Source organism: Maylandia zebra, linkage group LG11 (genome assembly GCF_041146795.1).
Source record: "Maylandia zebra isolate NMK-2024a linkage group LG11, Mzebra_GT3a, whole genome shotgun sequence".
Classification (NCBI taxonomy): Eukaryota; Metazoa; Chordata; class Actinopteri; order Cichliformes; family Cichlidae; genus Maylandia; species Maylandia zebra.
In genome coordinates, this window is record NC_135177.1 from 32,325,078 (window position 1) to 32,351,512 (window position 26,435).

The window sequence follows — 26,435 nt, forward strand, 5'->3', positions numbered from 1 at the left end:
CTTGATTCTGGTATGACAAATGAGATTATAAAGAATTATTCTGAATCATGATGAAATTTCTTTAATGAAATCCCAAAGATAGTTTTACCCACACTGTGCCTGTAATTGCTGTTCTTATTTGGCTGAGTCAGAAATTAGTTTTTATGCCGATAAAGGTCAGAGCTGTGGAAACTTGGGAGCATTATATTTCTGTTTACTGCTGTTTGTTAATTTAGCCCAAACTGAATCTGAATGTTTAAGTGAATCAGCAAAACCTGTTGATGTGCCAACTGCTCACATAATCCCATCATGCTCATCACCCTTTCTGCATACTGTTTAGCTCTCCAAAATGAAAAATAAAAAACTGGGCGGGGTTGTCTTACTGGGGTATACTTTTGGCGACCAATCAAATCTTCTCGATGAAACGCACCTGAGAAGCTGCCAAAGCGAGAGGCGGGCGGGCTATATAAAACCCACTGCCCTCACATGTGTCCCTCAGCATCGGTTCGCTTATAAGAGGCGACTGCTTCTCGTTTCCAACGTTACACACTCTCTCTGTCCCCAAACGCAGCCATGCATCTCAGCGCGCACGAGTCTTGCCATTCCCTCTTCTTGTTTTGCATCCTGCTGAGGAGTTGCCAAGCCTTCAAGAACGACGCAACGGAGCTCCTGTTCTCTCACGTGAGCGCCCCGGTGCCGGAGGTCCAAAGCAACGTCTCCATGAACCGTCCACGAACCGGCGGGAGAGGAGCGGGCAGCGCGGCGCACGACAGAAGCGGTGAGTGGAGTGAAGGGACGCATCTTGTTTCAGAGGACCAGAGGATGCTCCTCTGCTTTGGTATTTTTGGAGTTTGCAATGAAGTTTATTCTGCTTTAAACTTACTTTAGAGAAAAAGGTTCTGCTTTGTTGCAGAATGTGTGTTTTTTTTTTTAAATTGCTTATTGTAAATTTCTGATGTTTGGAGGTGTTTCGCATGATATGCGAATATATCCTACCATGTGTGCCTTTAGCACATTGTAGACTGTTTTTGCATCTTTAGAAGCTTGAACGTTTTTAATTTATCTAGTTATTCTTCTCTATGAAAAGGTGTTTGCAACTACAACTAAAACCAGTTTATGAAGATCAGGTTATAATGCTTTTTAAACCACAAAGATCAAATGTCTTTTAATCAGGCACTTAATCCCATCATCACCATACTGTTCCCATTTACACATTCCTACATTCTTAAAAGGGATTATTTTACACTAAATCATCACCAGTTTGCAGACATGACTGGAAGCTTATCGGAGTGTCTAGACTGGAAAGACATGGAGCAAATTTAGGGGTGTTATAAAAGGGAAAGATGGGCAGTGAATGCAGTGAATTTGAGCACACCAACCCCCCCCTCCCCAGTGATATATTGCTCAGTGTAACACACACCTGATTGGCTGGGGTCCAGACAGGGATGCAAGGCTCTATCAGGCCGAGCAGCGGACTGGATGAAAGTGTTCTCCCATACCATTGTGGCGGATTACTAAACAGGGGGAGGGGGTGAAGTGGCAAAAGGGAGGGAGAGATCAGGCTGGAGCCTTCCTTCATTCATCAAACACTGTCACTGAGAAGGGAGGGCATTGTATATGGAGTTGTTTCAATGGACTCAAGCTTGGGTTACAGTGACAGAGGGGAGAGCAGTGGGACACTGTTTGTAGCCTACGGGAGAATAATGTTGCTGTACAGAAGTAGACCCGCTTCCCAGATTTAAAGAAGAGAGTTTTTCTGTTTCACAGTGCTGTAATTACTGAAGTAGAAATGTCAGGGTGCTCCTCTTGTATCGTGTGACTTGCCAGAGGCTGCAAAAGGACTTATGACTAGTACAATGGGGGTAATCTTCAATCAGACCAAAAACTAGAGATGCAAAATTGTTCTGCAAGGAAAGCAAAAACTCTAAGTATAGCACTTGATTGGAGCTTTGCAACTGTGAGAATCTTCTGCTTTTATTTTTCACTTTCAAAAAGAGTACACAAAGAAATCTGTGAAGTAACTAATAGTCAAATAATTTGTTGCAGCCCAGTTTCTGTCTAGCTGCCTACATATATTTCTTCATATTCTCACACGTCTTTGTTTCTGCCTACAGAGCAAAGTCAAATTGGATGCAGAGAACTGAGGTCCACTAAGTACATCTCTGATGGTCACTGCACCAGCATCAACCCCATCAAGGAGTTGGTGTGTGCAGGCGAGTGTCTCCCAGCTCAGATGCTGGAAAACTGGATTGGCGGAACCCATGGCAGAAGGTTCTGGAATCGACGGAGCAGCAACCAGGACTGGCGGTGCGTCAATGACAAGACCCGTACCCAGCGCATCCAGCTGCAGTGCCAGGATGGCAGCACAAGAACTTACAAGATTACAGTGGTCACCTCCTGCAAGTGCAAGAGGTACTCGAGACAACACAATGAATCCGGAAACAAGTTTGAGGAGTCGGCCCTGTCGCCACCGAGGCTTCTCCACAAACACAAATCTAAGAGCAAGAGAAGGTCGGGGAAGAACAGGCTGAGTGAAAACTGGCACGAGACTGAACCCTGAGAGACACTGAACATGCAGAGTGACTCTAAACCTCAAGAAGTTTTGTCTCAGTGATGTTAAGACACGACATCCAGAAACAGCAGTTGTGGATTATATGTGTGTGACTGGGACTTGATTTATGTGAACTGGTTCCTCACCATGATGAAGAACTCCAAGCAGGACTCTGAGAACTTTTCTTGACATTTTAATCCACATGCTTAAAGCTAATATGACCAGGACTTGTCTGCAGAATGTTCTCCAGCCATGAACCATGCATAGACTGTCCTCTAGCCCTGTGCATGTGTTCATATAGTCATTTGATATGCAGATGGAGATCTTTAACTAACAAAGCGCCAACACCAATAAACACTACCCAACATCTTAAAATAATATTGTGTAAATAGATGTACATATATAAAATTCATGCTTTATAAAGTATGTCCATTTGTATAAAATTTTACCATGTAAGATTTATGATGTAATATATTTTATTTGGCAGCGAACCTGATAAGTGTGGCTTAAGTGCAGTCAGCATGTGGGTGAATCCTCTGGAAAAAGCTTTGTCATCAATCAGTCGTGTAAAAATAACATTGTATGAAATAAATATCCTTTTTTTTTAATCATATGTGTTGTTTCTAGTAGGAATTTTTGGTTTGATGTGTTTCATCTTCAAGAGGGCTCTCATTAAAACTTAAAGCCTCGGACATAAAATGCACCAATAAATTTATATTTTTCAGGTAAGAAAGCTGGATGGATTCAGCACTGGCATATAGCATGATTTCTGCCATAAACACATTTCCACCTATCTGCAGTGTAAATGGTCTTGAAACATCTCAGGAATTAGGACCTCCCAGTCCTGACCAGTGGTCCTGCGGACAGGAGCAAATATTTCCCATAATTCTTTTTTGGAATTACTACGTTACTAAAATGGGAAATTAAACACCGTAACGTTTAAATTATACTAATACAAACAATAAATGAAAGAACAGTAGATGAAACTGATTATGATGCTTCTGGACTCAATTAAATAGTTTGAGTATTGTTAACATTAGGGAATTACCGGGCTAATTGTGTTAATCAAAAATAAAAATCCCCTGGACTTTTTTGGAAACCAGAAAGACATACGTACAAATGAATGCATAGAATAAAAAGTACATTATAGGTGCACAAATGTAAGTATTTCTAAAAGTTCTCTCTTTTACATCCTGCGTTTTCCTCTTTAAGGACCACATATTAAAGGGAAAACACTGTTTTCTTACTTTTCTTCAAGTCACATAAACTTCACAAAGCGAAGTTCACAAACTGTTACCTTTAATCCTCTGTTGTGAAGTGTAGTTAACTTTTTAAAATCAAAATAAATACTCTACGAGCTGTTGTAAGTTCATAAATTTTACATTTGCAACTTTCAAACGCTTTTATATTTATTTTGAAGCGTTCACCGGAAGTGTTCGCCATCGATAATCTGCCCGCTTCACAGCGGTGGTTCCCCCTTTTCCATCCACGTTTTCGGTATCTTACCCACCCCGCCCATCAGAAGGGAATGGATAGCTTTGGAAAGTAACCTACAGTGAAACCCCTCACACCCCTATCTGTAAACATATTGAGGTCAGTAATATGAACACGCGGGGTGATAACTGTGAACCGCACAGGCCCGCTCATCCCCGGATTTTCACAATGTGCGAGGCCGGGAAGAGCGACCACCACTCGGCAGAACGCTGCGTGGACTTCCCTGTATCGGTGGTTCTTCCTGCCGGAGGCACCGGAGAAAGAACGGGACTACAGACACCAAAACAGTTCTGCACGTTTCTTGGCAGACCGCTCATAAGCTACACTATTCAGGCTTTCGAGAGGTAGGAAACGTCTACGATAGGAGAGGCGACAAGATTCAATCCCCGTTAGTTATTAGGGAGACACGGAAACAGAAGGAAAAATGCCTCAGCTACTACCACCATGGCCGGATTAGTGGCTCGGGTGGCCTATGGGCAATATTTAATCGTTGGGCCCCCGCAGTGCACAGTACAGTCAATATCTGATTGCTCATTAATAATCATATTAAAAATATATATAAATACTGAAATTGGGGGGAATCCTGGTTTCTAATTCAAAAGAAAACAGCTTTGGCAATTTGAGTATTTGCTTTGGCTTCAGCAAATATGGTGGGCATATTCTCCTATTTTGTGACATATGCACAAAAATTGTGGATCATTTCTATTTTCAGTACATTTCCTGGCTTCCATTAGTTATGAAAATAATTTAAAATAGAAAAATATCTCATTCCCACTCATGCATTTTCAGCCCTAATACAGCAGTCATCCCTATCCATTTGAAAAGGAGCTGTACTGAAAAAATCTAAATCTGGTCACTTGTTTTACGCAGTCCTCTATTTGATGTGCAGATGTGGCATACATAAATGTTATGCTTTGCAGGCGACTGAACCCTAAGATCAGGTGTACTGTAGAACTTCTATTTTTACAATAGAAGTTTTTATGTCGTCATCCGATATATATCGTTATATTGAACAGCCCTATGTACTGATGCAGTATGAGGAAAATAATTACTTGGAAATAAGTTGCATAATATTTTTTTTTGTTCCAGAAGATTTTTCTTTGCATGCATATTGGGATTAGCTAAATTTTGCACAACTGGCAGAGGGGGTCAATTGATAACTTTTTCTCTGTCATGCTCCTTCAGCTTTTCTAGCATGTTAATTCTACCTTTCTTTTTCAACCTATAACAGTCCATTAAGTGTTTGTACCCTTTCACATGCTTTGTCCAATTTGGTGCCTCATTCTGATACACCAGAGACATTTTTGTGACTTATTAACCTTTGTAGGAGTAAAATCTGCTCACTCAATTTTTTTATTTTACTCAATTTATGATTGTCAAAGCATTAGGGTATTTTTGTTCAGCAAACAAACATATTTTCTACAGATTTTTGGCTCAATAACTAAAGTGATGAAAAGATGGAGCTACTCTGTGTTGTGATCATTGTTTGACCTCCATTACAACAATACCAAGACAGCTGGTTTTTGAAATCTGATGTGTCTCCTAGCTTGTTGTCAGTTTATGTGCCTGTCAGAAAATTAACAAGCAGAAAAGACACAGCCTGTGTGCCCCTCCTCGAGGTTACAGGGAGGCTGCCAGGGGTCAGGGGCTGCCAGTTTGCTGGTAAAAAGTGGCTTATTTGAACCCAGAACTTTTATTTTGTTCATGTTTTTCATGCATTTTACAATCAGCTACAGCTGCAGGTAGTACCTTATTAGCTTGGTTTAACATTAAGATCCAAAGCGTTTAATTTTCTATAAAAGATGAGATGATACATTATAGTTATAAAACAAAGGTGCTGGCTGGCAGATTTTTGAACTAGTGGACATCCACTAGTCCCCCCACTTCACTTCTCCATGCTAAGCTAACGGTCTCTTGGGGCTACTTTCCTATTTAAGTCAAGTATGTGAATTTAATGTAAACTGTTTGCAAGAGAAACAACTATACTATTTTTTACCCAAATGCATATGTTTTACTAAATAATAAGAGTACTTTAAGCTAAAATAAAATTAAAACAAGCATTTTTAGCGTGTTAATTGTCATATAAATATTATACATATTTATATTATACATGTTTAAGTGGTCAGAAAATGTCATCCAGTGTTTTGGGAACTTTTCAAATCTTTCCTGACTTTTTCCACATTACACAGCCTAAAAAATACTAAATATTTGAGTACTTGCAGTTAGGGCTGGGCCATATTATACCGTTCACGGTAATACCGGTATAATGTTAGGCAACGATAGGAAAATGAAATATCGCGATAGAATGGGAGTAAAACGCGCATGCGCAGTGCCTTTGTTTTCATATGCACATGGCCGATTGTTGAGTGAAACAGATGAACCAGAATTGGTTTGTAAAAATGGTGCAACTTCCGTGATGTGGAACTGGTTTGGTGTTTGTCCATCAGATACACAACAAAGCACATTTTTTTGCAGAACATGCAAGCGGCCGTTGTTATTGTCATATTTGTCGGACTAAGATGCTCTTAAATCTGGGAGTAATCTGGGTCCTAAACTCCGTCTTTTTCAGGTCAAACAACACTGCAGCATCACTTAGAGTTAAAAACTTTCTAAATTCTTTCATCTTTAATAAAACGATCAGCATTGCTGCTTTACCAGGTGTAACTATAAAGTTTAACTTCCAGGCATCCATGAAAACAAAAGTTATTACATTTAACGGAGTTAGAAGTTAGCAGGAAGCTAGCGGAAGTTAGCTCGCTAGTTTCGCTAGTTACCTAAGCATGATATTGCATGTTCTGACTGAGAGATTTCTGAAAAAAATCAAACGTACAGCTCTGCTATCACTTCCAACATAAATGAAGACAGGAAACTAAACAGCAGTGACGTTTGTAGGGTTACTGAAGTTGGGCTAGCTGGTATATAATGATGTGCTACGTGATCGCTAGCGACACAGCTATGTTAGCATAACATAAACAGTGAAGCTGGAGGACGAACACTAACACTTTTCCACTTATAAAAGTTAACGTGAAGGTTCTTCCTGGTTAGAGACAAATGCAATCGCATGGCAGGATGCTGTAAACGGACCAAACTTCAGTCAGGAGAACAACTGAGATAATCCATCCACAATACGAGGTTAGTCATTAATATACTGCAACAACATGGGAATAGAGCAGCTGCCAGAGAATTCAACATTAATGAATCAATGGTACAGAAGTGGAGGAAGCAAGAAGAATGAGTTTAATAAAGTTTGATTTATCTGACTGCTTTGTTTCGCTTAATGTGCCTTATAATCCCGTGCACCTTATGGTCCGAAAAATGCGTACTGCACACTGCAGTTTAATGTTGCAAAGCACCTCTTTTTAACTTCAGTGGATATTATACATGGTTATGCTCAGGATATGCCAGCCCATTTCTACTGGAAATGCCTTTTGGTTAAACTTTCAGCAAGGAATTTGCATTTGCACTGTTACATTTTTATAAAGCTTTAATGTACATAAAAACCAGCTTCTTGTTTAAGTGAAAATAAATGGAAGGTTGTCTTTTTGCGCTAGTAATGTTGTGGAGTTGTATTTTGTCTCGCATCAATTATATCGTCGGTTATATCGTTATCGCAAATTTTCAAATATATATCGTGATAAATATTTTTGGCCATATCACCCTGCTCTACTTGCAGTCCCAATTCTCCATCTGAGGGCTCAGTTTACAAATCAGGCATTTCTGAGCTGATGTTTCTTTTTCTTGCAGTATGCCATGGATCCAAAGCATTGTGGTCGCTGTTGCCAAAGAAAACATGGACCTGATGACGGACATCATCCAGCGGTTTAAGCACAGAAAGGTTCGTGCGGTGCCAGGAGGCTCGACGCGTCACAGGTCAATATGTAATGGAGTCCTGGCTCTGGGTGAGGAGGAGAGGCCAGCAGTGGGCAGACCGAAGGTTGTCATCATACATGATGCTGTTCGGCCTTTTGTGGAGGAGGATTTTCTGTGCAAGATAGCAATGGCTGCCAAGGAACAAGGGGTTAGTGTGACTAAAATGATTAATATTTAAAAGATTAATCACGTATTGGAACCTGACCTGAAATCCACCCAACATGTTGTTACATTTGCTGCTTATTTTGTGTGTTGTTTGGAACAGAGTTTTCATCCTTAGATTGTCTTATTTCCAGCACCTCAAATCTGACCTTTCCTGGAGTAATCTGTTACATGGTCATGTAATCATCCTCTGTGTGTATGTTCCTCTTTTGCTTCTGCCTTGTAATGATTGTTCTTAAAATATCTTCAAATGTTAATATGTACACAAGCTGGCTCATAGCCAGTAAAAAAGAGGGAAGACAACATTGGTTGTGATGCCAGTAATACTTTAATTTACAAAAGTAAAAAATAATAAACATGACATCTGAGGAATCAGAGGTATAAGTCGTGGCATGGAGGCATAGATAAGTGAAGTGTAAGTGAGGTGGTCTGGGCATCAAAGCAAACAACAAATGGAAACCTGGAGGTGTCATTCCGAGGAGGTAGAGAGAGATGACGCTCAGGCTTACTTGAGGTATAATGCAAACCCTGCACAGATCAGTCAGTGGAATGACTCTGTCCACCACCGAGCCTCTGCAGGAGAAAACCTGGCAAAGTATACAGGAAAGGTACTCGGCCTAACTCGACTCGCTTATCTATAGGGAAAAGAATACAGAGCTAGGGAGCACACAGCTCGGCAGGAAGACTGTAACAATATATACATGAGAGGTAACGAGGGAAGGAGAAACAGATGGGGAACTAAACACAGCTGAAAGCAATCTAGACAACGAGCAGGGGGAAGGTTAAACACAATACAGTAGATGTACACAAGATACAAACAAACCACTATCAAAATAAAACAGGAAATAAAACAACTAAACATGGAAACAGCAAGGCAGTGGAACACTAAAAGGCAAAAGAAAACAGAGACAAGACTGGAGGAACAGAATGGAAACAGCAACTGTTAAGAATAGTAAAGTAAATACTAACCCAAACATAGAACCACAAACCTAAACTGCACGTCCTGAATAATCAGCTAAACACAAACAAGAGCCACTGGGAAAGTATAATACATAAAACCAACATATAAACAATGTTATATTTAAAAATAAACATCAGTCAAACATAAATCACGTCAAAAAAACAATGACAAAAACAGGATATCTGAAGGTGCTACCGTCAACTAGGAAGGAGTCATTACTTAAAGCTAGGTTCTAAAACAAAACTTCCTCATTTTTCTATGGTGTTTCCATCTTCTCTACCCGTCCTGCCACCACCACTTTTGAGTCTTACACTGCCATTACATTAATAGCAGTGTAAGGTTGGACAGCTCTTTTAAACTCGAGAAACAAATCTCCTCTGTGGTAAAAAGCAGTTTCTACCAGCTGCGTCAGATATCTAAAGCAAAGCCATAACTTCCTTTGAAGGACCTTGAAAAGCTCATTCATGCTCTTATCACTTCCAAATTAGACTACTAATTCTCTCTACTCGGGCCTCCCATCTTCCTCTATTCACCAGCTCCAGTTAGTTCAAAACGCAGCTGTGCGTCTCTTAGCTGGTACTAGAAATTCTGCCCACATCACACCAGTTTTAGCCAACCTACATTGGCCCCCCGTTGATTATCGTATCAATTTCAAAATTCTTTTGCTTACCTTTAAGATTTTAAACAATTTGGCTCCCAGCTATCTATGCGAACTCCTTCATTTGTATATCCCTAACAAGGCACTTAGATCTTCCAATCAAAAGCTCCTGACGCAACCGAGGTCTCGTCTGAAGTCCAGAGGTGATCGGGCCTTTGCAGTCATAGCTCCCAGACTCTGAAATAACCTCCCTCCTTATATTCGTTCTTCCGAGTCTTTTAAATTGCGTCTTAAAACGTATTATTTTAGTCGGGCTTTTGATTCAAACTAGTATGTTATTTCGTGGCTAGTTTTTGTTTCAAACAATTGTCATATTGTTTCCTGCCCTCCTTTTAACTGTTTCTTTTGTATTCTGTCTTATGCTATTGCTCTGACCGACTGTGAAGCACTTTGGTCAACTTTGTTGTATTATTATGTGCTATGGAAATACATTTTGATTTGATTTGAATAATAGTGGCATCATTAGGACAGATGTCATTAGATGTGAAGGTTAAGTACCACATGACTGTAAACGCATACAAAACAGCAGAGTGTATCTAACAGCGATGGCAGGTTGAAGGCAGGATTGGACACCACTGGTGTGTCTGCTATGTGCTCAGCAGACACTGGGTTTGCGGTGAAACCCAGTGTCTGCTGAGCATACACAGTTATTTTCATTACAAACGTGTTCTCTGTTGTCGTAAACAACACACCTAGGGCCTGTTCTTCGTACCTCGCTAAGTAAGTTAGCTGGATTAGATTGTTGATGATTTCGCGTGATCCTGGATCGTTCGGTTCCCCGAAGCTCATCCGGGACTTGCTGTCATAGCAACAGAGCCGTAAGCGTAAACCTGCTCGGGAGCAGGTTCACTTTATGTAAACAGGATTAGATCGCGGCCACGCAGGTATGTCCGCTTCATTTATACGAAAGCAACAGCGATATTCCACCACTGTTTCACCATAAATAAATAACATCAATGTAACTAAAGATAATGCAGCACCTGATCCTTTTATTGATGTCACACAGATACATACAGGTCATTTCCTAAAAAAGGGAAATGTACTATTAACATTCTATTACATGTATGTGATTATTACAGATGTAATTCATATTTCAGAGTAGTAATTGTAAATTACTTCGTGTAATCAAGATGAGAGACCACGGCTATAAAAGCCAAGGTGGATTTGGGAAGCCTGTCGCAGCCATGTCCTGTCCGTTTACGCGAGCAACCCATTGCGGAAGGTGCAAGATTGATAAGGAGAGTCCTCAGAATTCCGCGTATATTGCGGGATAGACAGGATCCTTTAGCTCAGCGCGACAGTGTGCTCATTGAGAGATATCGATTTCCCCGTGAGGGTATTATTTACTTAACCAACTTGTTGACGAGGGGGTGCAGGACCACCACCTGTCTTTTTTTGCTCTGCCCTTTTCTTGGTTGCTGTTATGAACAAACAAACAGATTATTTCAGGGTCTCTTTCCAAGAGACGAAAAGCAATACAAGTGATAGATATTACCATTCTATAGAATATTCTTATATTTCACTTTTACTTGTTCTACTTGTTTACCATGTTCTAGTGGGTCCTGTTGTGGCTCTAATGTGAAAGAGGATATAATATAACAATATAATATAATGTAATATAATATTGGATAATATAGTGTAATATAATAAATCTACCCTACCACCTACTGGTGTTGGCCAGAGGGGCCAATGGCGCGATATGGCAGCCTGGCTTCTGTCAGTCTGCCCCAGGGCAGCTGTGGCTACAACCGTAGCTGCCTCCACCAGTGTGTGAATGTGAGAGTGACTGAATAGTGGCATTGTAAAGCGCTTTGGGTGCCTTGAAAAGCGCTATATAAATCCAATATATTATTATTATTATTATTAAATTACTTACGAGTTTAATTTGTCAGCAACTTTCTGCCAGCCCTCTCTCCTTGCTTTTGCAGCCTTTGCAGTGTTCCCTTGCGTTCTGATTTAACTCTGAAACTCCTGAAATCCCTCACTCATGAGTTCTTGCTCTGCTGCCGAAAAATACCGAGCCGAGCGCACTCCTTCGACATTTTCGCCGACCAATCAGAGGGTTGCCGATCACTGTTTCTGCTATCGATGCGTATCCCCTTTTACGGCACCCAGTGATCGCACATTACTTCATCCAGCTGTACTAATCGTCAACAGCAGGTGTGTTCGGGGAACCGGATTAGCGCGCTCACGGTTAGCGCGATGGTTTGGTCTTGGATGTTTCATTTGATCTTGGATGTAGTAAGCGACGTACGAAGCACAGGGCCCTAGAAGAAGAACGACTATTAGTGGCTCTAGCTGAATTTCCCATTAATTGAATTCCCCAATGAATGAGGGGAATTTCCCATTGATTTTCTTCACTGAAACATAAAAAATTTATAAATCTATGAATTTTAAGTCTTAAACCAAAACAACAACAAAAAACAACTGCAAGGTGACTTATGACTTAAAAAAGACATATTTATGTTTAACAGTAAAGGAACGACACATCCCATAACTCATTACAAATCCCAGCGTCCACAACAAACAACTTCCAACCTTCTCAAATGTAATCCTGTCCATTACTGCAATGTTAATATGGTTAATATTAATGTTGTATAATAAAAATTATTTATATATATATATATATATGTATATATATATATATATATATATATATATATATATATATATATAGTAAAAGGCAGAATAAAGTCAGAATAAATTAAATAATCTTTATAGTAAGGTAAAACACACAGATTTCTTTCGGCAAGTTTCACTTTGCTGGTGCATAGTTGTGTATTTAAATCTCAGAAATTGTCATATCATGAAAAATCTGGTACGTATTCAGGAAACCTCTGTTTTCATCACAGGAGAGAGAAAGATCTTAATCCTCCTGCAAAAAGAGGAAAAACCACGAAAGCCACTCGTTCCTCACGCTTGGAAAGCGTACCTAAATGAAATTGCAACTTTAGTGCATACTTCGTTTTTTCTTGTGCTTTAGCAGAAAACCAGAGAAGGCCAATTAAAGCACATGGTGTAAACACATCAGACATCCTGCTGTTTTATTTTTCTGTGAGGAGTACAAGAAAGTTAGCCACACACTAAAATACAAGAAGTTCAAGTTCTCCCGTCAAAGAAAAACCAAAGTGTTTTTGATTGCACCTTTCACTCACCCCTTTAAAACCAGATGAATCCATCTTCTCATAAACTGTTTATGAGACCGACAGCTCCATTGCTCTTGGCGGTGGTGTTTATGTCACTGGTAACATGCAGAAAACATTTAGGCCGAAGCCACGGCCTCGTTGATGAAGAAACTCACAGATTAGCTCCATTATGAGTCATGATTGAAGAACCCAAACTGAGAGAGGTCACACAGGTTATGAAAAAAGCAAGCGCTCCTTTACACAGGTCAAACATTTGTGGTGTTTCTGAGAGTCCATGCGTGCTATGTGACGTGCATTCACAGCGGGCGATCTGGTCTTCATTATCCTGCCTGTGTCCACGCTCATGATAGAAAGCCTGTCTCTACTAAAACGTAACAGATTAATTTTGATTCTAACAGCGTGTGTAACATGCAGAAACACATGTTTGCTTTCCTTTCATTTGTTTCTTCCACACAGGCTTGCTGAATGCCTACTCCTGGAGTCTGTCTTCAATCTGCCACAGAGAGATGAAAATATTATCTCAGAAGTTGTTATTATTTTAAATATCCAAGGGAGGAAGTGCAGAGTGTGTAGTGCGTACTCTGGCTGTTCTGGTTACGATGGATTTATTGTTACTGTGAAGCTGCCAGCTCATGTGATCAAGGAAATGTTCTGTCCTCGAAATTTTCACTCTTGGCTGAAAAATAATCAGAATTATTTGATGAAAAAATATCTGAAGTGAAGGCCAGTTTACTACTTGTATAGTAATATTTCATGATTCATGTACATGTTTAGTAATATTGTTTTAAAGGTCACACTTTGATCATAAAGGGCAAAAGTTATACTAAAGCGTTGACATTAACTCACTATAGACTTTTGCTTTGATGGAAGGTAACTGCATGTGCTAGAAAAACTCTGATTTTCCTCTTTTAAGTGTTTCTGTCTGTTCCTCTCTCTGTTCTGTAGAACTGTATAGTCACACAGTATTTGGTCAGACTGATTTGTGGCACCATCAGCTCATTGCACACTGCCTTGTGTGAATATTTTTGGTTCCCTTGAGTGTGTCTAAGTATGTGTACATGTGAATGTACTTATTCACGACATTTACCTTAAATATTTGGATTTAATTGTGCCTTACTTATGCGTTTGGAAGCAAATGTGATCCTTGTCTTATTGAGGATTTTCCTGTCTAGATATTTTAATTTTTCTGTGTATTTTTGCATGAATATGTTGATAGATATGTATCAGTGTGCTCCCAGTATGCTTTCTCGTAAAAGGCTTTTTGTTTTTTCTCTAGTCTCCCTTCAAAAACTATTAACTCATTCACTGCCAGCCATTGGCAGTAAATGAGTTAAAAATTGTTAGAAGCATCTGTGATAGTTTTTACAGCGAGCTTTATGGCAGTCAGGTATATATGTATGCAGAAATGTTCCATACATATGCATGCTAACTGTGAAATTACATTCCAGAGCTCAAGATAACACTGCTTTTATAGCATGAAATTATTTCATGTTCTTTTGAAGATAGTTTGGGACTGACTTCATTGTTTACAGAGCTTTTCTTGTTCTCTTTTTTCTCTTATACATTCTGTCCTTGTGAACTATTGAGCACAAATACGTTAACCTAAATGCTTTGTCTTTTGTCCAAACAGGCAGCGGGAGCTATCCGACCTCTTGTTTCCACAGTAATCGCCACCACATCCGAGGGCTACCTAGACCACTCTTTGGAGAGAGCCAAGTACAGAGCCAGCGAGATGCCTCAAGGATTTACATATGATGTCATCTCTCAGGCCTATCAGAGGGTAGGACCTATACTCTGATGTATCTTTAACAAACAAATGGGCTGTTTGAGGCATCTTGTTTTGGGTCTTTCTGGTTTGATGCAGTTATATGCACGATAAAAAGAAACCTGACATTCTGTATTTAGCTAAGATTTCAGTTTACAAAAAGGAAAATACGAAATACTTGGCTGTCAAGTCTTGCTGTAAACACAGGTCTGTGTGCGACCATTTCTGTAACACCCACTTCACACATTGATTGGTCAAGTGTGGGAGGTGGAAAAACAAGCTGGATTTGAGCTTTTCTTTTTCTTGTAGTTTGTTTTGTAATTCCTTTCAGGACAGAGTGTCTGTAACTGTGTGCCTTTTTCACCATATTTGGCTCTTTTCTGTGAAGGCTGGCTCCTCACCCCACTTTCAAAGGTGACTGAGGGTACACATCAGTTTAAATATTGATGTTTAACCACAGTTTATCTCTTCCAGTTTTGGTCTTTGTTTTTCCACCTTGTACTTCATACACAACGTTCACATTTTGGACAGAGAAGAAATATGGTTTGAAAGACGAGTGAAAGAAGCCATCTATGTCCACTGTGAACGGCCATCTTTGAACAGAGGCGGTGGTTTACGGCACCAACTGTCTGCCATCTATAATCCAGTTTTGAGATCCCTGCTCAGACCCCTTAATGTCCACTCACATCCTGGGCCTGTTGACCTCAGGAAATCACATGATAGGGTGGGGCTAGACTTCACAATGGGTTCACTTGAAACCCTGGTTGATTGTGATCTTCAGACCTTGGCTTGTGTGTGGTAGAGGATCAATAGGGGGTCCATGACCCTCTCGGGGGACACTCCCATAGGGCTTAAAATCTGGGACTCTTTACCAATTGCTCTTAGAGCTGAAGAAGCTTCTTGGATGAGAGATGAAACGTCTTCAAGAAATCTGAAGAAGTCTAGACACTTTTCTTTCCAAGGTCCTTAGACTGTTTTGCTAAAGATTAATTTTAGCTGTTAGTACAATGGTATTTTCAACCAGAGAAAATATTACTTGATGCCACAGAATTGTCGCAACTTTATAAATAACAATAGAAATTTCCTTAGCCCAACCTCATTGATTTTCCAGTGGATTCCCCTATCTTTTAAGAAACTTCCTTTTGATTTGCTGCTGCATGTAAATAGAAAGTAGTGGTCCTTCTATGCTCGCAGTCGGAGCTTGTTGCCTGAGATGAAAAAAGTAAAAGTACATTTTTGTATAAATTTTGTATAAACATATCACAGGATAGATGGTTAAGTCCTGCAGGCATGTGTGACTTATTTGTGGTGTCAAATAATTACTAAAAACCATCTGGGAAATCTTCTAAAATGACAGATTGAGATTTATGCACTAAAGCTTACATGAGTTGGATGACAAAGGGCTTTATGATTCCCATACATCATAACGGACCCTTATAGTCCTTCATGGTTCAGCTGATATGCCAGAACCTGCAGGGTTTCACTCTGAAGAGCTTGTGACATGGGTGCTATCACTTTCTCTTGGCCTCATCTGCATCTAGGAAAGAAATCACACACGATTATATTCTGCCACAGTGCAGAAGATTAGTTTGTGGAACAAAAGTGAACAAAGGCTAAGTTGGAAAAATGGTAACATAGGACTGAAATTACACGGAACGTCTAGGTGGATTCAGATTAATGTTCTCGCATGTATAGGGTGTTTTACTATGTGTACCTGAAAAATGGAAAGAATTATACGCTGACGTAAACTGTAAATGCGTTAATTGTTCTCTGAAAGCAGAAGTTTATTGCTAAAACGTAGTGGGCCAACGAAATGTGAAACTTAAGTCGATGAAGTTGACCTTATTTATTTTTCAGACGCTTCCAGTTTGCTATTTCAACCTTTACTTCATTAGATGGTTCTTCCGATAGCCACTTTTTTCAAGGGCACGGCAAACTTTGAGCTAAGACGTTAAGTATGCCTTAAATTGGAGCGCCGTGTGTCTGAAGTTATTTTTACTCCTGGCACACATGGATCTTCAGATTGCTCTGAGAGGCCTGTTGGCTTTGGCCTTCTCAGAAAATGAGCTCACTTTTCTGCAGTATTTTCAAGGCACACTGGAGAAGGAGGTCGAGTAAGATTGCGTCCCCCTCGCCTCCTTTTCAAACTTTTCAAAAGAAGGGAAAGTGTAAGGTATCTGTCAGGTTAAGACTCTAGGACATGCACATGAAAAATCTCTAGAGCTGCTCATTTGTAGCGTGACATCTATTGAAAGCAGAAGAACTCAGGGCTGAAAAGACAAAAGGGAGGACACTTTATCCAGTCCCCAGCAAGAGCCTTTGTACCAGGAGAAAATGCTAAAGGTTAAATTACCACAAAACCAAGAGCATATTTCTGCTGTAATTTCTCTCTGCAGTTCCATGGTCCCAGATATAAAAGACTCCCCTCTCTTTTATAGCTTGATAAAATATTACCCTGCTATAATCTCAGGTAGCCTGAATTTGTCTTTGTAGTAGAGAAAACCTCATCGCCTCAATCCAAACTTGCATGTGATCTTCAGAAACGGAGCCAGCAAAGCACAAATAAAATATTCATTGGTAAAATTAACTCTAATGAGTTTAGGGAGGGAAATGACACAGAGTAACAAGGACATAAAAACACTAGAACATTAGTCTAATTGCTCTAATCAGCATAGTTTCCAGCAACAGACAGCAAAAAATCTCATATAAACCCATTGCACTTTACCTGCTTTGACCCAAACAGCAAGCAGACACAGTTAGTGAAGAATTTAGCAGCTAAATATGGAAGTATTTTCCTTGGAGTTGATATTGTTATTCAGTGCTGTTTAATGTTGGTTCGTATCTGCTGGATGTGTTCTTAAGCAACTCTTTGCTATAACCCAAGGTCTTTTTTGCCTAATTAAAGCTAAACTTTTTATTTTTTAAACTGAAATAATAAAAACTAAGTAAAACAGTACTGTGTTCTTAAGATAGCTAATTAAAATTAAATGTATGTATAGACAATGACTTGAGTTTTAGTCTCGGTCAATTTAGTCAAAACAAGAAAACCATCCTGAGGAGGCTTTAGTGATTATCTTTATTGCAACTGTGACCTTTACATTACTGTGAGTTGGTCATTTTTAATGTAATCCATGTTTTCAGACACTTAAATTGTGCCGCTGAAAACTACACTACATGGACAAAATTACAGCACCTATTAATCTCTGAATTCAGGTCTTTTCAGTCCCATTGCTGCAGGTGTATACATTCAGTGACCTAGCCATGCAGTCTGGAGGAACAGTAACTGCATGTGTATATAAAACCTGCAGATAGTCAGATTAACAGTATTTTGTCTCTATCTGCCATTCTGCAATTCATCTCATGTAAACAATAACGTGGCGCACAGCGTGACGTGAAAAAAGGCACATACCTTTGACGTTGCGTGATGAACTCTGTATTCCTCGTCCACACGTAAACGCAAAAAATGAGTTTTAAAAAAACGCCGTTTACGTGTGGACGAAAGACCCAAACAGCTGCGTTTTTAAAAATACCCATGTAGGTGTGGACGTATTGTAAGAGTTAGTAATGTATTTTATTACTACCTCTAATTTATTGCAGTTTACTTGTATCTGCTTAATTGTTTACTAAATGGTTGAGGTGTGAAATAAACCACAATGGAGTTTGAAAGGTGAGGGGGCGCGAACATTTTTATTGTAAAACCAAGGGGGGCCTAGCAAAAAAAGTTTGGGAACCACTGGTCTACAGAGTTCATGAAATCTGAGTGTGGTACTGTAATATATTGTGTAAGTGAAGTGACAGACCACATAGAGTTACAGAGTGACTGAGTGCTTAAGCATACAGGGAATAAAAGACTTTGGTAACACTGTAATTGCAGAGATCCTATCCTACACTGGTATTAACATCAGCATAAAACTGTGTGCAGGGACCTTCAAGGCATGGGTTTCCATTGTCAAGCAGCTTCTGTAGGCGTAATGTGTAGATGGCCAATGCTTTTTTCCATGTAGCGTATACTCCAACCTAAACTAAAACTCACGCTGTAACATATAAGAGTAAAACTAAAGCTAAAGTCTTTCAAAACAATGAAAACTAAACTGAAAGAGGGATAATCTCTCTGGAAGCTAAGTTGAATTGCAAACAAAAAATCCCTAAACTATAAAACTCAAACCAAAAAACCCGATTCACTAGGTTACTTTTAAGATCCACCAGTCTTTGAAGTCCTTACACTGCAGTGTAAAAAAGATACAGTTGTGAGACGTACAATTTTGGTCATTCCTTTAACAATTTATTTATTGTTATAGGAATTTCTTTCAGGCGAAAACCTCAGAGCCTGCTAACCTTTTAACCTCGACAAAATAACCAAAAAAAGCTCCTCTAAAACCTCTGTACACCACATCTTCAGCAGCAAATAAAACATTTCACATCTCCCACAACAATGTGGGAAAATGTCTTATGAACCTGATGAAACCAGTGTTGCACATTTTAAATCTTATTTCAGAAAGATAAGAGGGTTACAATTCCAAGAGCGCATTAGCCAAAGAAAACAACGTCCTGTGAAGCATCCGTTGAAAAATGTGGTGACGGCAGCTTTGTTTTATGAAACCTTTACTGTGTAAACATTGTCACAGTATGGAGAGTGAAATAAAAGGCTCCAGATATGGAAATCTTTTCAGCTGAACGTCTAACCTGTGTTGCACAAAGCCAACTTATCTGAGGAGCGCCCAGAGGAAAGAAGTACCTTATTTAGCAATTTGCACATCATACCAGCAGTACATAATAAATTAGATTGTACCTGAAGTCTTTTAGTAATAAAAATGTAAGATAATTCTTAAACACAGGTGCACTAAGTTAACTAAAATCTTTCAAACCAATAAAAAGAGTCAACGCAAGAAGTATCTATAAGAACTGTTTCACATTTGGTGCTTCTGCTTAGCGTAGAAATCGTAGAAGTCATCATTTAGTTCGCTAGTTTAAGAATTTGGTGCACAATGAACTTTCTCAACAACTACATGTAAAATCTCTAGGAAATTTGGGTTGGAAATGAAATGTCTCCAGGGGGTTGTTTATTATGATTTTGGTAATTGGTATAATCAAGTTTAGGTTCCCCATAGGCCATGGACAAGCATCTCAAGGTATAATGACCACATGTCCACAAATACTGGGAACAATAGTAGAAGCCAAAAATCAAATTTTCTGGCTGATGTGAAATTTACTGAGTTAATTAATTCTTCACGTTCCTCAGAGGATAAACAGTTTGGATGTGTTTTTGATGTCCCAAGACAAGATATTTCTCTCTGGCAGCACATATGATTTAAAACTCCAAACAATACAACAAGTGATTGATTAAGCCACTCAGTGGTTGCTCTTCAAGCTTTTTGTTTTGATTTAGGCAACATTTGTTTTACTGTAGGTGTTGAAGATTGGATCAATGAAGAAAAGTAATGCTGTTTGCTTTCTGCATGGGCTGCTTTTCACAAAGACTGCTTGAAAATGGCTCTTGTCTGGTATAATTCTGATATTAGCTGGCATGGTGAAAACGGTTTTGGCAGTCACTGTCTGAGATTTCACAACAAAGGCATGAATCTAATATATTTAGCCCCTCTACTATAGATTATGTCTAAAAGATGGATGTAGCCATGATGACTTCATCAAAGGACTGGATAAGTGTGTGTTTTAACAATGCCGTGGGTTTTTTTTTTTAAGGTAGAGATGACCATATTTTGCTGCTGGCAGTACCTGCTAATTGGTGCAAGATTCGAGCACATACTATTTGGATGCTCTCTACTTCAAAGCGCACTATATTAATTCAATTAAGAAAGCTTCCAAAGGCCCCAGCACCACAAACACAGGCTGAGAGTTGTGGGTATGACTGTTAATCAAAGTGGTCCACACCCTTATCTAACAAAAATAGAGACCTTAACAACATTCAGACTGGTGAGTTATAATTTACTCACTGAAATATTCTTAATGAAATGTTATGAAGTAGGAAACTACCCATACCTACCTGTAAACCTGCTTATTTCTGCTCTAAAGTTGGGCATTTTAACCTGGTAGTTTATGGGAACTAAGTCAGGCAGCCTCAAGTGTCCAGCTGGAGGAATTGCAGTTTTTGACATTTATGTGTTGGATTCATTTTTCAACCCTGAGGTTTCTGCTTGTCCTTTACTGGCTCTTTAAATATGAGTAATCGTCCTGTTACTCAACTCAGATTGTGGTAAAAGGAGGATTACAAAACAGAACATTTTCAAACTTTTGTAAAAATCTGTTAGTAAGAACATATTTTATGTGAAGCAGAGCATACACTGTGGTGGTACCTTCATTCCGCTGAGTTTGATGGAAATACACTGGTGTCAGCGACCGTCCACAGCATCTGCTCTCTCTTGTGTCCCCTCTGCAGTGCAGTGAGTCAGACTTCGAGTTTGGCACAGAGTGTCTCCATCTGGCTCTGCAGTACTGTGGCACCAATGCCAAGCTCATTGAGGGTCCGCCAACACTGTGGAAGGTGAGCTCGCCAGGGGCCTGCTTTGGGTTTGGGATCGAGGATTTTGTGACATTTTGGCTAGCACAACTGCACGCCACTGATTTATCAAATGAGTAAAGATAAATCATGAATTGAAAGTTTGTGGGTGCTGGCAAAAAAGGAAACACACATAAATTGACTGTGACATCCAGGATAAGCATATAGAAATTAGGCTAACTACTGTATTAACGTTTTCTTCTCAGTTTTCTGTGTGATCCATTCTTAATGACGTGTGTTTTTTTAGTTAGACGTAATGTTAACTTGATATGAAGGCAATTTGGTTTTACATGCTGAAGGCTCTGCTCCATTATAACAGGTTGAAATTACTTTGCGGTGCTCAAAGCAGCACAACAGTGACCCACTGAGTCAGAGTTACGATGGATCGCTAACCCTTTTTTTAGCAGGTAGTTTGAATATTTATGGAGTCAAAAACTAAATCAAGAATCGTACATGTGTTATGAAACTGTGAGATAATGCATTACAAAACAGAGTGTAGTCTCAGATGATATTGTTTTTGCACAAGGGATACATTTGTGGTGTTGTTTGAGCACCTCAGTTTTACTTTCAAAGTAGGAACATATTCTATGGCAAACTAACAGAAGTGCTATCTTCTTCAGTCAAATAAATTTTCTAAATACTTAAAATGCTGCTTATTCCACTGGAAGTTACAGAGTTACTATCATATTGTCTCATTTGAATAATCTTTAGAGATGTGAAAGTGCATCATGACATAAAAACTGGAGGAAAGTCCAAATCTGAGGTCCAAATCATTGATTGAAGCTAAACGGGTTGTTGTTGTTTTTGGAAAAACACATGTATGGCTTGTTTTGTATTTGATGAACACATTAATTTTACTCAGAGAATATTTCTAATAATCTGAGAAAACCTTTAAAAAGCAACATAATCAGCTCAATTGTCAGTGTAGCTCACAGATAAGATTCCAGCGAGTTTCTGGGAGCAGATATCTGAAAATCTCTGCACATAAAACTGAAACAATGTGCACAGATCTCCATAAATAAAACGTTCCTTTCTCTCATTTGGGTAAACTGACTGGATAAACCCAAGTTATTTTGTCCTCCAGGTGACCTACAAACGGGATTTGGCTGCCGCAGAGTCCATTATCAAAGGTGAGTTTCTTTTGTGGATATGCTTTCATAGAACTTCCTGTATGTACAGTACAAAGTACAATAGTTTTTCATCCTCTTACTTATATAAAATGTGTATGCTGACAGGTAGACATGAATGGTTGATTCCACTAGGTCTTCTCACACAGGTTAAATGGTCAGAAATAAGCAGTGTAGGAGTGTCTACATTCTTTTTGTGTGGTCTGGAGTTGTGAATAGGTGACATTGAATTAAAATAGGCTATTGTTTTCAAAGGAAGAAATTCTTTGTAGTATTGTTTAGCCTGGGATGAACACTGTGGATTTACACAGTCAGTGAGTACTATAGAAAGCAAGTCAGGACAAGGGAGACTATCATAATCAGAGAAATGGAAATAAACACAGCACTATATTTCACCCCGCCAGCACCTGGACCAACAAGTACCTGTTTGATGATGACATAAGTGATTATTCTCAGAGCCTCTGAAGTGAATGAATTCATTGTTTGATTTTTAGAAAGGACGTGGAAAAAAGTTCTCATATCTGTCAGTACAAGAAACTGACGAGAGCGTCAATTTGTGTTTGCATTTCTGTGTGATTGCATAGAGCCACCACAGAGTGTGTGTGTGTTTGTTTGAACATTTATGGCTACTCTACAGAAGGCTTTCAAATAACAACAATATATTTAGTCTTACTTTTTTTTTGCTGCAGCAGTAGTGTGCAATGGGATGAATGTCACAGTGAAATTGTGTTATTTCTATCTATGGACTTTTAATTTTGATTTGTAGTCCTCCTTTGAATCCTCAAAGGGCCCACAACACAGTAGGTGACGCTGTTTGCCATCACTAAAATTAAGATAAAAGTCAAATTGAGGTAGTCATGTTGGACTTGCTGCTGTTCAGTATTTGTTAGCTTTAACTTTAATGAATTCAGGAAAAATAATAAAACTTCACAAATACTTTTTTCTATAAATTAATTGTCATAACTATGAAAAGTAGGAATCAGGCTTTGTCTACAGTGCTATTTTTATAGCTATTTTTAGCATTTTGAGCGTGCAATGTAAGTAATATGTTGTTTGCCCCGGGCTGGCAGACCCTTGCGAATAAGGGAGCACTGCATATTACTACCAAACATAAAGTGTCACCTGAAGAAGCGCAGTATTGTGTCAGCGTGTAATGTCATAATTAGCTATGTATTACATTTGGTGCTCGCCTCTCCTGATAAGCTTTTAAAGTAGAACAAGTTTGCAAGTGTATCTTTCATTTTCATACTGAGGAAAGAACTTTGACTTTGAGTAAGTTTATTTTCTTGTTTTGAAACTATGGCAAAGTGTATGGATCCTACCTTATTTTAGTGCAGTTTGATTCAGACAACTCAAGTAGAGGATTTCAGGTATCTTCTGCTTTTCTTTACAAATGAGGGAAGGAGATGAGAAATTGGTGCAATATCTGCAAAAGTGAGGGCTTGGTTTGTTGTAGTGAAGACTTGTTTGATTGTGAAACCTAAAGCTGTCGATTTGCTTGTCAGTCCACATTTCCCCACAGGAATGGCCAAAAGCTGGGGGCGAGTCTCTCTCTGACTGCCGCCTATTTGTAACTGCTGCTTATCCATGTCCAGTGGGTGATGGAGGGTAGCTGAGGGTCTGGGTGTCTATAAGCTACGTTTTCCCACACAAACTGACAACAAAGATGTAAATTTACAGAAATAACTCTCGAGAAAAAATGATCAGTGATGTATATTTTACTACACATCACTGATAACTGTACCGATTTTTTTTTTTTGTAGCTACTATTAAGTCAATGCTGTTTTGATAATTTATATTCAATCTCAAATTCTAATTGTTTTCCAGGCAAGCCAGGTTGTGGTGCAGTCATGTTAATTTTTCAAGTGCACCTCTTGTAATGTGCCAAGATTGATTTATTTGTCGTTCAGAGTTTTGCCATTTTTTGTTTATGTGGAGGAGTTTTTAAAATCACACGTCTTCTCTTTCAGAGACTTTATCACGATCAGCATGCGTTATCACAGGTGGATTGGCAGAAGCTGTGAACCTGGCAGATGCTCTTCGGAAGGCTGTTGGAGCTCTGGATATGGTACGTACGGGGCAGTAACAGCTAATTCAAGTGTTGTTTGTGATGACAACAAAACTGTAGAGCCTCACCAGTTTACCATTATGTTTTCCTCTATCTCACCCGTATCCGTCTCCTGTCATATACCTCAAATCTCCCCATAAACTCTATGCGAGCTCCACTTGGGTGGCCCAGTGGTGAAACTTGCCATTTGTGGTCACACCTCTAATGGAGCCTGTCTGGGACTTCCACACCCTGCAACTTTCCTCCCCACAGCCCCAGCCTCCTCCTCTGACTCTGCACGCAGGAGAGCAGATGCCCCTTCTCCTTAACTTGTAGTCACTTTGTGGGCACATCAAATTCCCACGTTGCCTTCAGTCCATATAGCAAACATCCTTTATTTAATTTGTAAAATTGTTCCTGATAGACAATGAGTAAAGTGTCCATGTGCAAAACAGAAAAGAGTGACAATCTGGGACATCTGACAGCACAGACCACATAGAGGCTCCAAATATGAATTACTCTCCTCTTACCTCAACAACCGTTGGGTTTCCTTAGAGGAAGCCACGTAACAGGTAACTCAAACAACCTGGATTTTGAAAAGAAGGCAAATAAACAAATGTGGCAAATTACTTTTAATCAAAATAAACTGTTCTTAGTATCCAGTTAGAGGGATATCCAGTAGGAAACAACTGTAATAAACCTACAGTCAACCATTTTAAACATTTTAAACATTGTTGTACTAATAGGCATAGTTTGCAAATGAGCATAAAACAATTTTAGTTTGTTTATTGTACAAAACAATTCAATGAGTTCAGATGAATTTTTGAAGACTTTGACGGTGAACTCAACTTATTGCTTGTCTTCGCCAGCAGTGATATTCAGGGATAAAAAGTAAAAAGTTGATTAGCCTTACCTAACTGTTAAAAAAGCCAAATATTTCGAACTGTATCGTCGGTTATTCGCTGCTTTTTCTTGCCTATAAACAGTAACCTATTTATTATTAATTATCGGGATGTGTTGTCTGCATATAGCCACTGATGACTGTTATTGGTCTGTCGGCAGGTCTGACAGTAATGCAAATTATTTGTCAGCTTCACATTACTAATGAGAAACTGCTTCTCCACCAGTGAGATCTGGTGACTGTGGAGACCATTTGAGTACAGAGAACTTATTGTCATGTTCAAGAAACCAGTTGGAGACTTTTTGAGCTTTGTCCATTATTCTGCTGGAAGCAACCATCAGGAGATGGGTACACCTTGGTCATAAAGGGATGGACACGGACAGCGACGATGCTCAGCTGTGTCATTTAAGCAGTGCTCAGGTGGAACTAAGGGACACAAATTGTACTTAGAAAATATCCCTATGCCTGAGCTGTTGATCCAATTGAGGATAGATCCATGCTTTCATGCTGTTTACATCAAATTCTGACCCTACCACTAGAAATCAAGACTCATCAGAACAAGCAGAGTTTTTCCATTCTTCAATTATTAGAAGTTTTCTGCTCTTAGCTGACAGAAGTCCCACCTGGTGTGGTCTTCTGCTGCTTTAATCCAATTGCTTCACAAATGATATTTTGGATGCCTCGGTTGTAATGAGTGGTTATTTGAGTTACTGTTGCCTTCCCATTAGCTTGAAGTAGTCTGGTCATTCTCCTCTGACTTCTGGCCTCAATATTGTATTTTTATCCAGAGAAGTGGCTTTAGTCATTAGTTTCTGCACAGTTTAGAGCTGCTGCTAATTTTCAACCCTTGTCTCTTGTGGCTTTTACATTCCCAATACACAAACAAATTTACAACATTCAATTACATGAAACCAAAATACACTATGATTCCAAATCTACAAAGAATTTAGTATAAAATATATTTTGTTTAAAGCAAGAGAAAGATGGAAAAAAACGTATAATTTTAAAAAGTATGAATACTTGTAAAATATAATATGGTATTCTAGTTACATAACTATAGAGCAAAACGGGTGCTGAGGGCAAAAAAATGGCAGACGCGCAGTGAGATTTTAAGTACACAGTGTGAACGCTGATTGAACTGAAGAAGGCCAGGAGAAAGATGATTGGACTAGACTACAACAAATTTGTGACTTTCAAAAATGTATCACAATTAATTGCAATATTATCATAAACAGGCTACAGGTAATTGCCAGCTTTACC

The 26,435-nt window shown here is 39.2% G+C and overlaps 2 protein-coding genes across 5 annotated transcripts in view; both read left to right on the plus strand.

The window, feature by feature from the left end:
- The first annotated feature begins 468 nt into the window (after window positions 1–468).
- sostdc1a (sclerostin domain containing 1a) lies at window positions 469–3,138 on the plus strand. The gene is made up of 2 exons (XM_004560180.3): window positions 469–757; window positions 2,094–3,138. The coding sequence occupies exons 1-2, from the start codon at window positions 553–555 to the stop codon at window positions 2,537–2,539; spliced, it is 651 nt and encodes a 216-aa protein (XP_004560237.2). The 5' UTR covers window positions 469–552; the 3' UTR covers window positions 2,540–3,138.
- An 841-nt stretch (window positions 3,139–3,979) lies between these two features.
- crppa (CDP-L-ribitol pyrophosphorylase A) overlaps window positions 3,980–26,435 on the plus strand; it is a 58,682-nt gene continuing 36,226 nt past the window's right edge. For 3 of the 4 annotated variants that reach the window (XM_004560182.4, XM_023153399.3, XM_004560181.3), the window contains exons 1-6: window positions 3,980–4,368; window positions 7,769–8,042; window positions 14,452–14,601; window positions 20,981–21,085; window positions 22,185–22,230; window positions 24,198–24,295. In XM_004560182.4, coding sequence (XP_004560239.2) covers window positions 4,133–4,368; window positions 7,769–8,042; window positions 14,452–14,601; window positions 20,981–21,085; window positions 22,185–22,230; window positions 24,198–24,295 — 909 coding nt within the window. In that variant the 5' untranslated portion in view covers window positions 3,980–4,132. The remainder of the gene's footprint in view (window positions 4,369–7,768; window positions 8,043–14,451; window positions 14,602–20,980; window positions 21,086–22,184; window positions 22,231–24,197; window positions 24,296–26,435) is intronic. The other variant, XM_004560183.3, reaches the window with a different exon arrangement.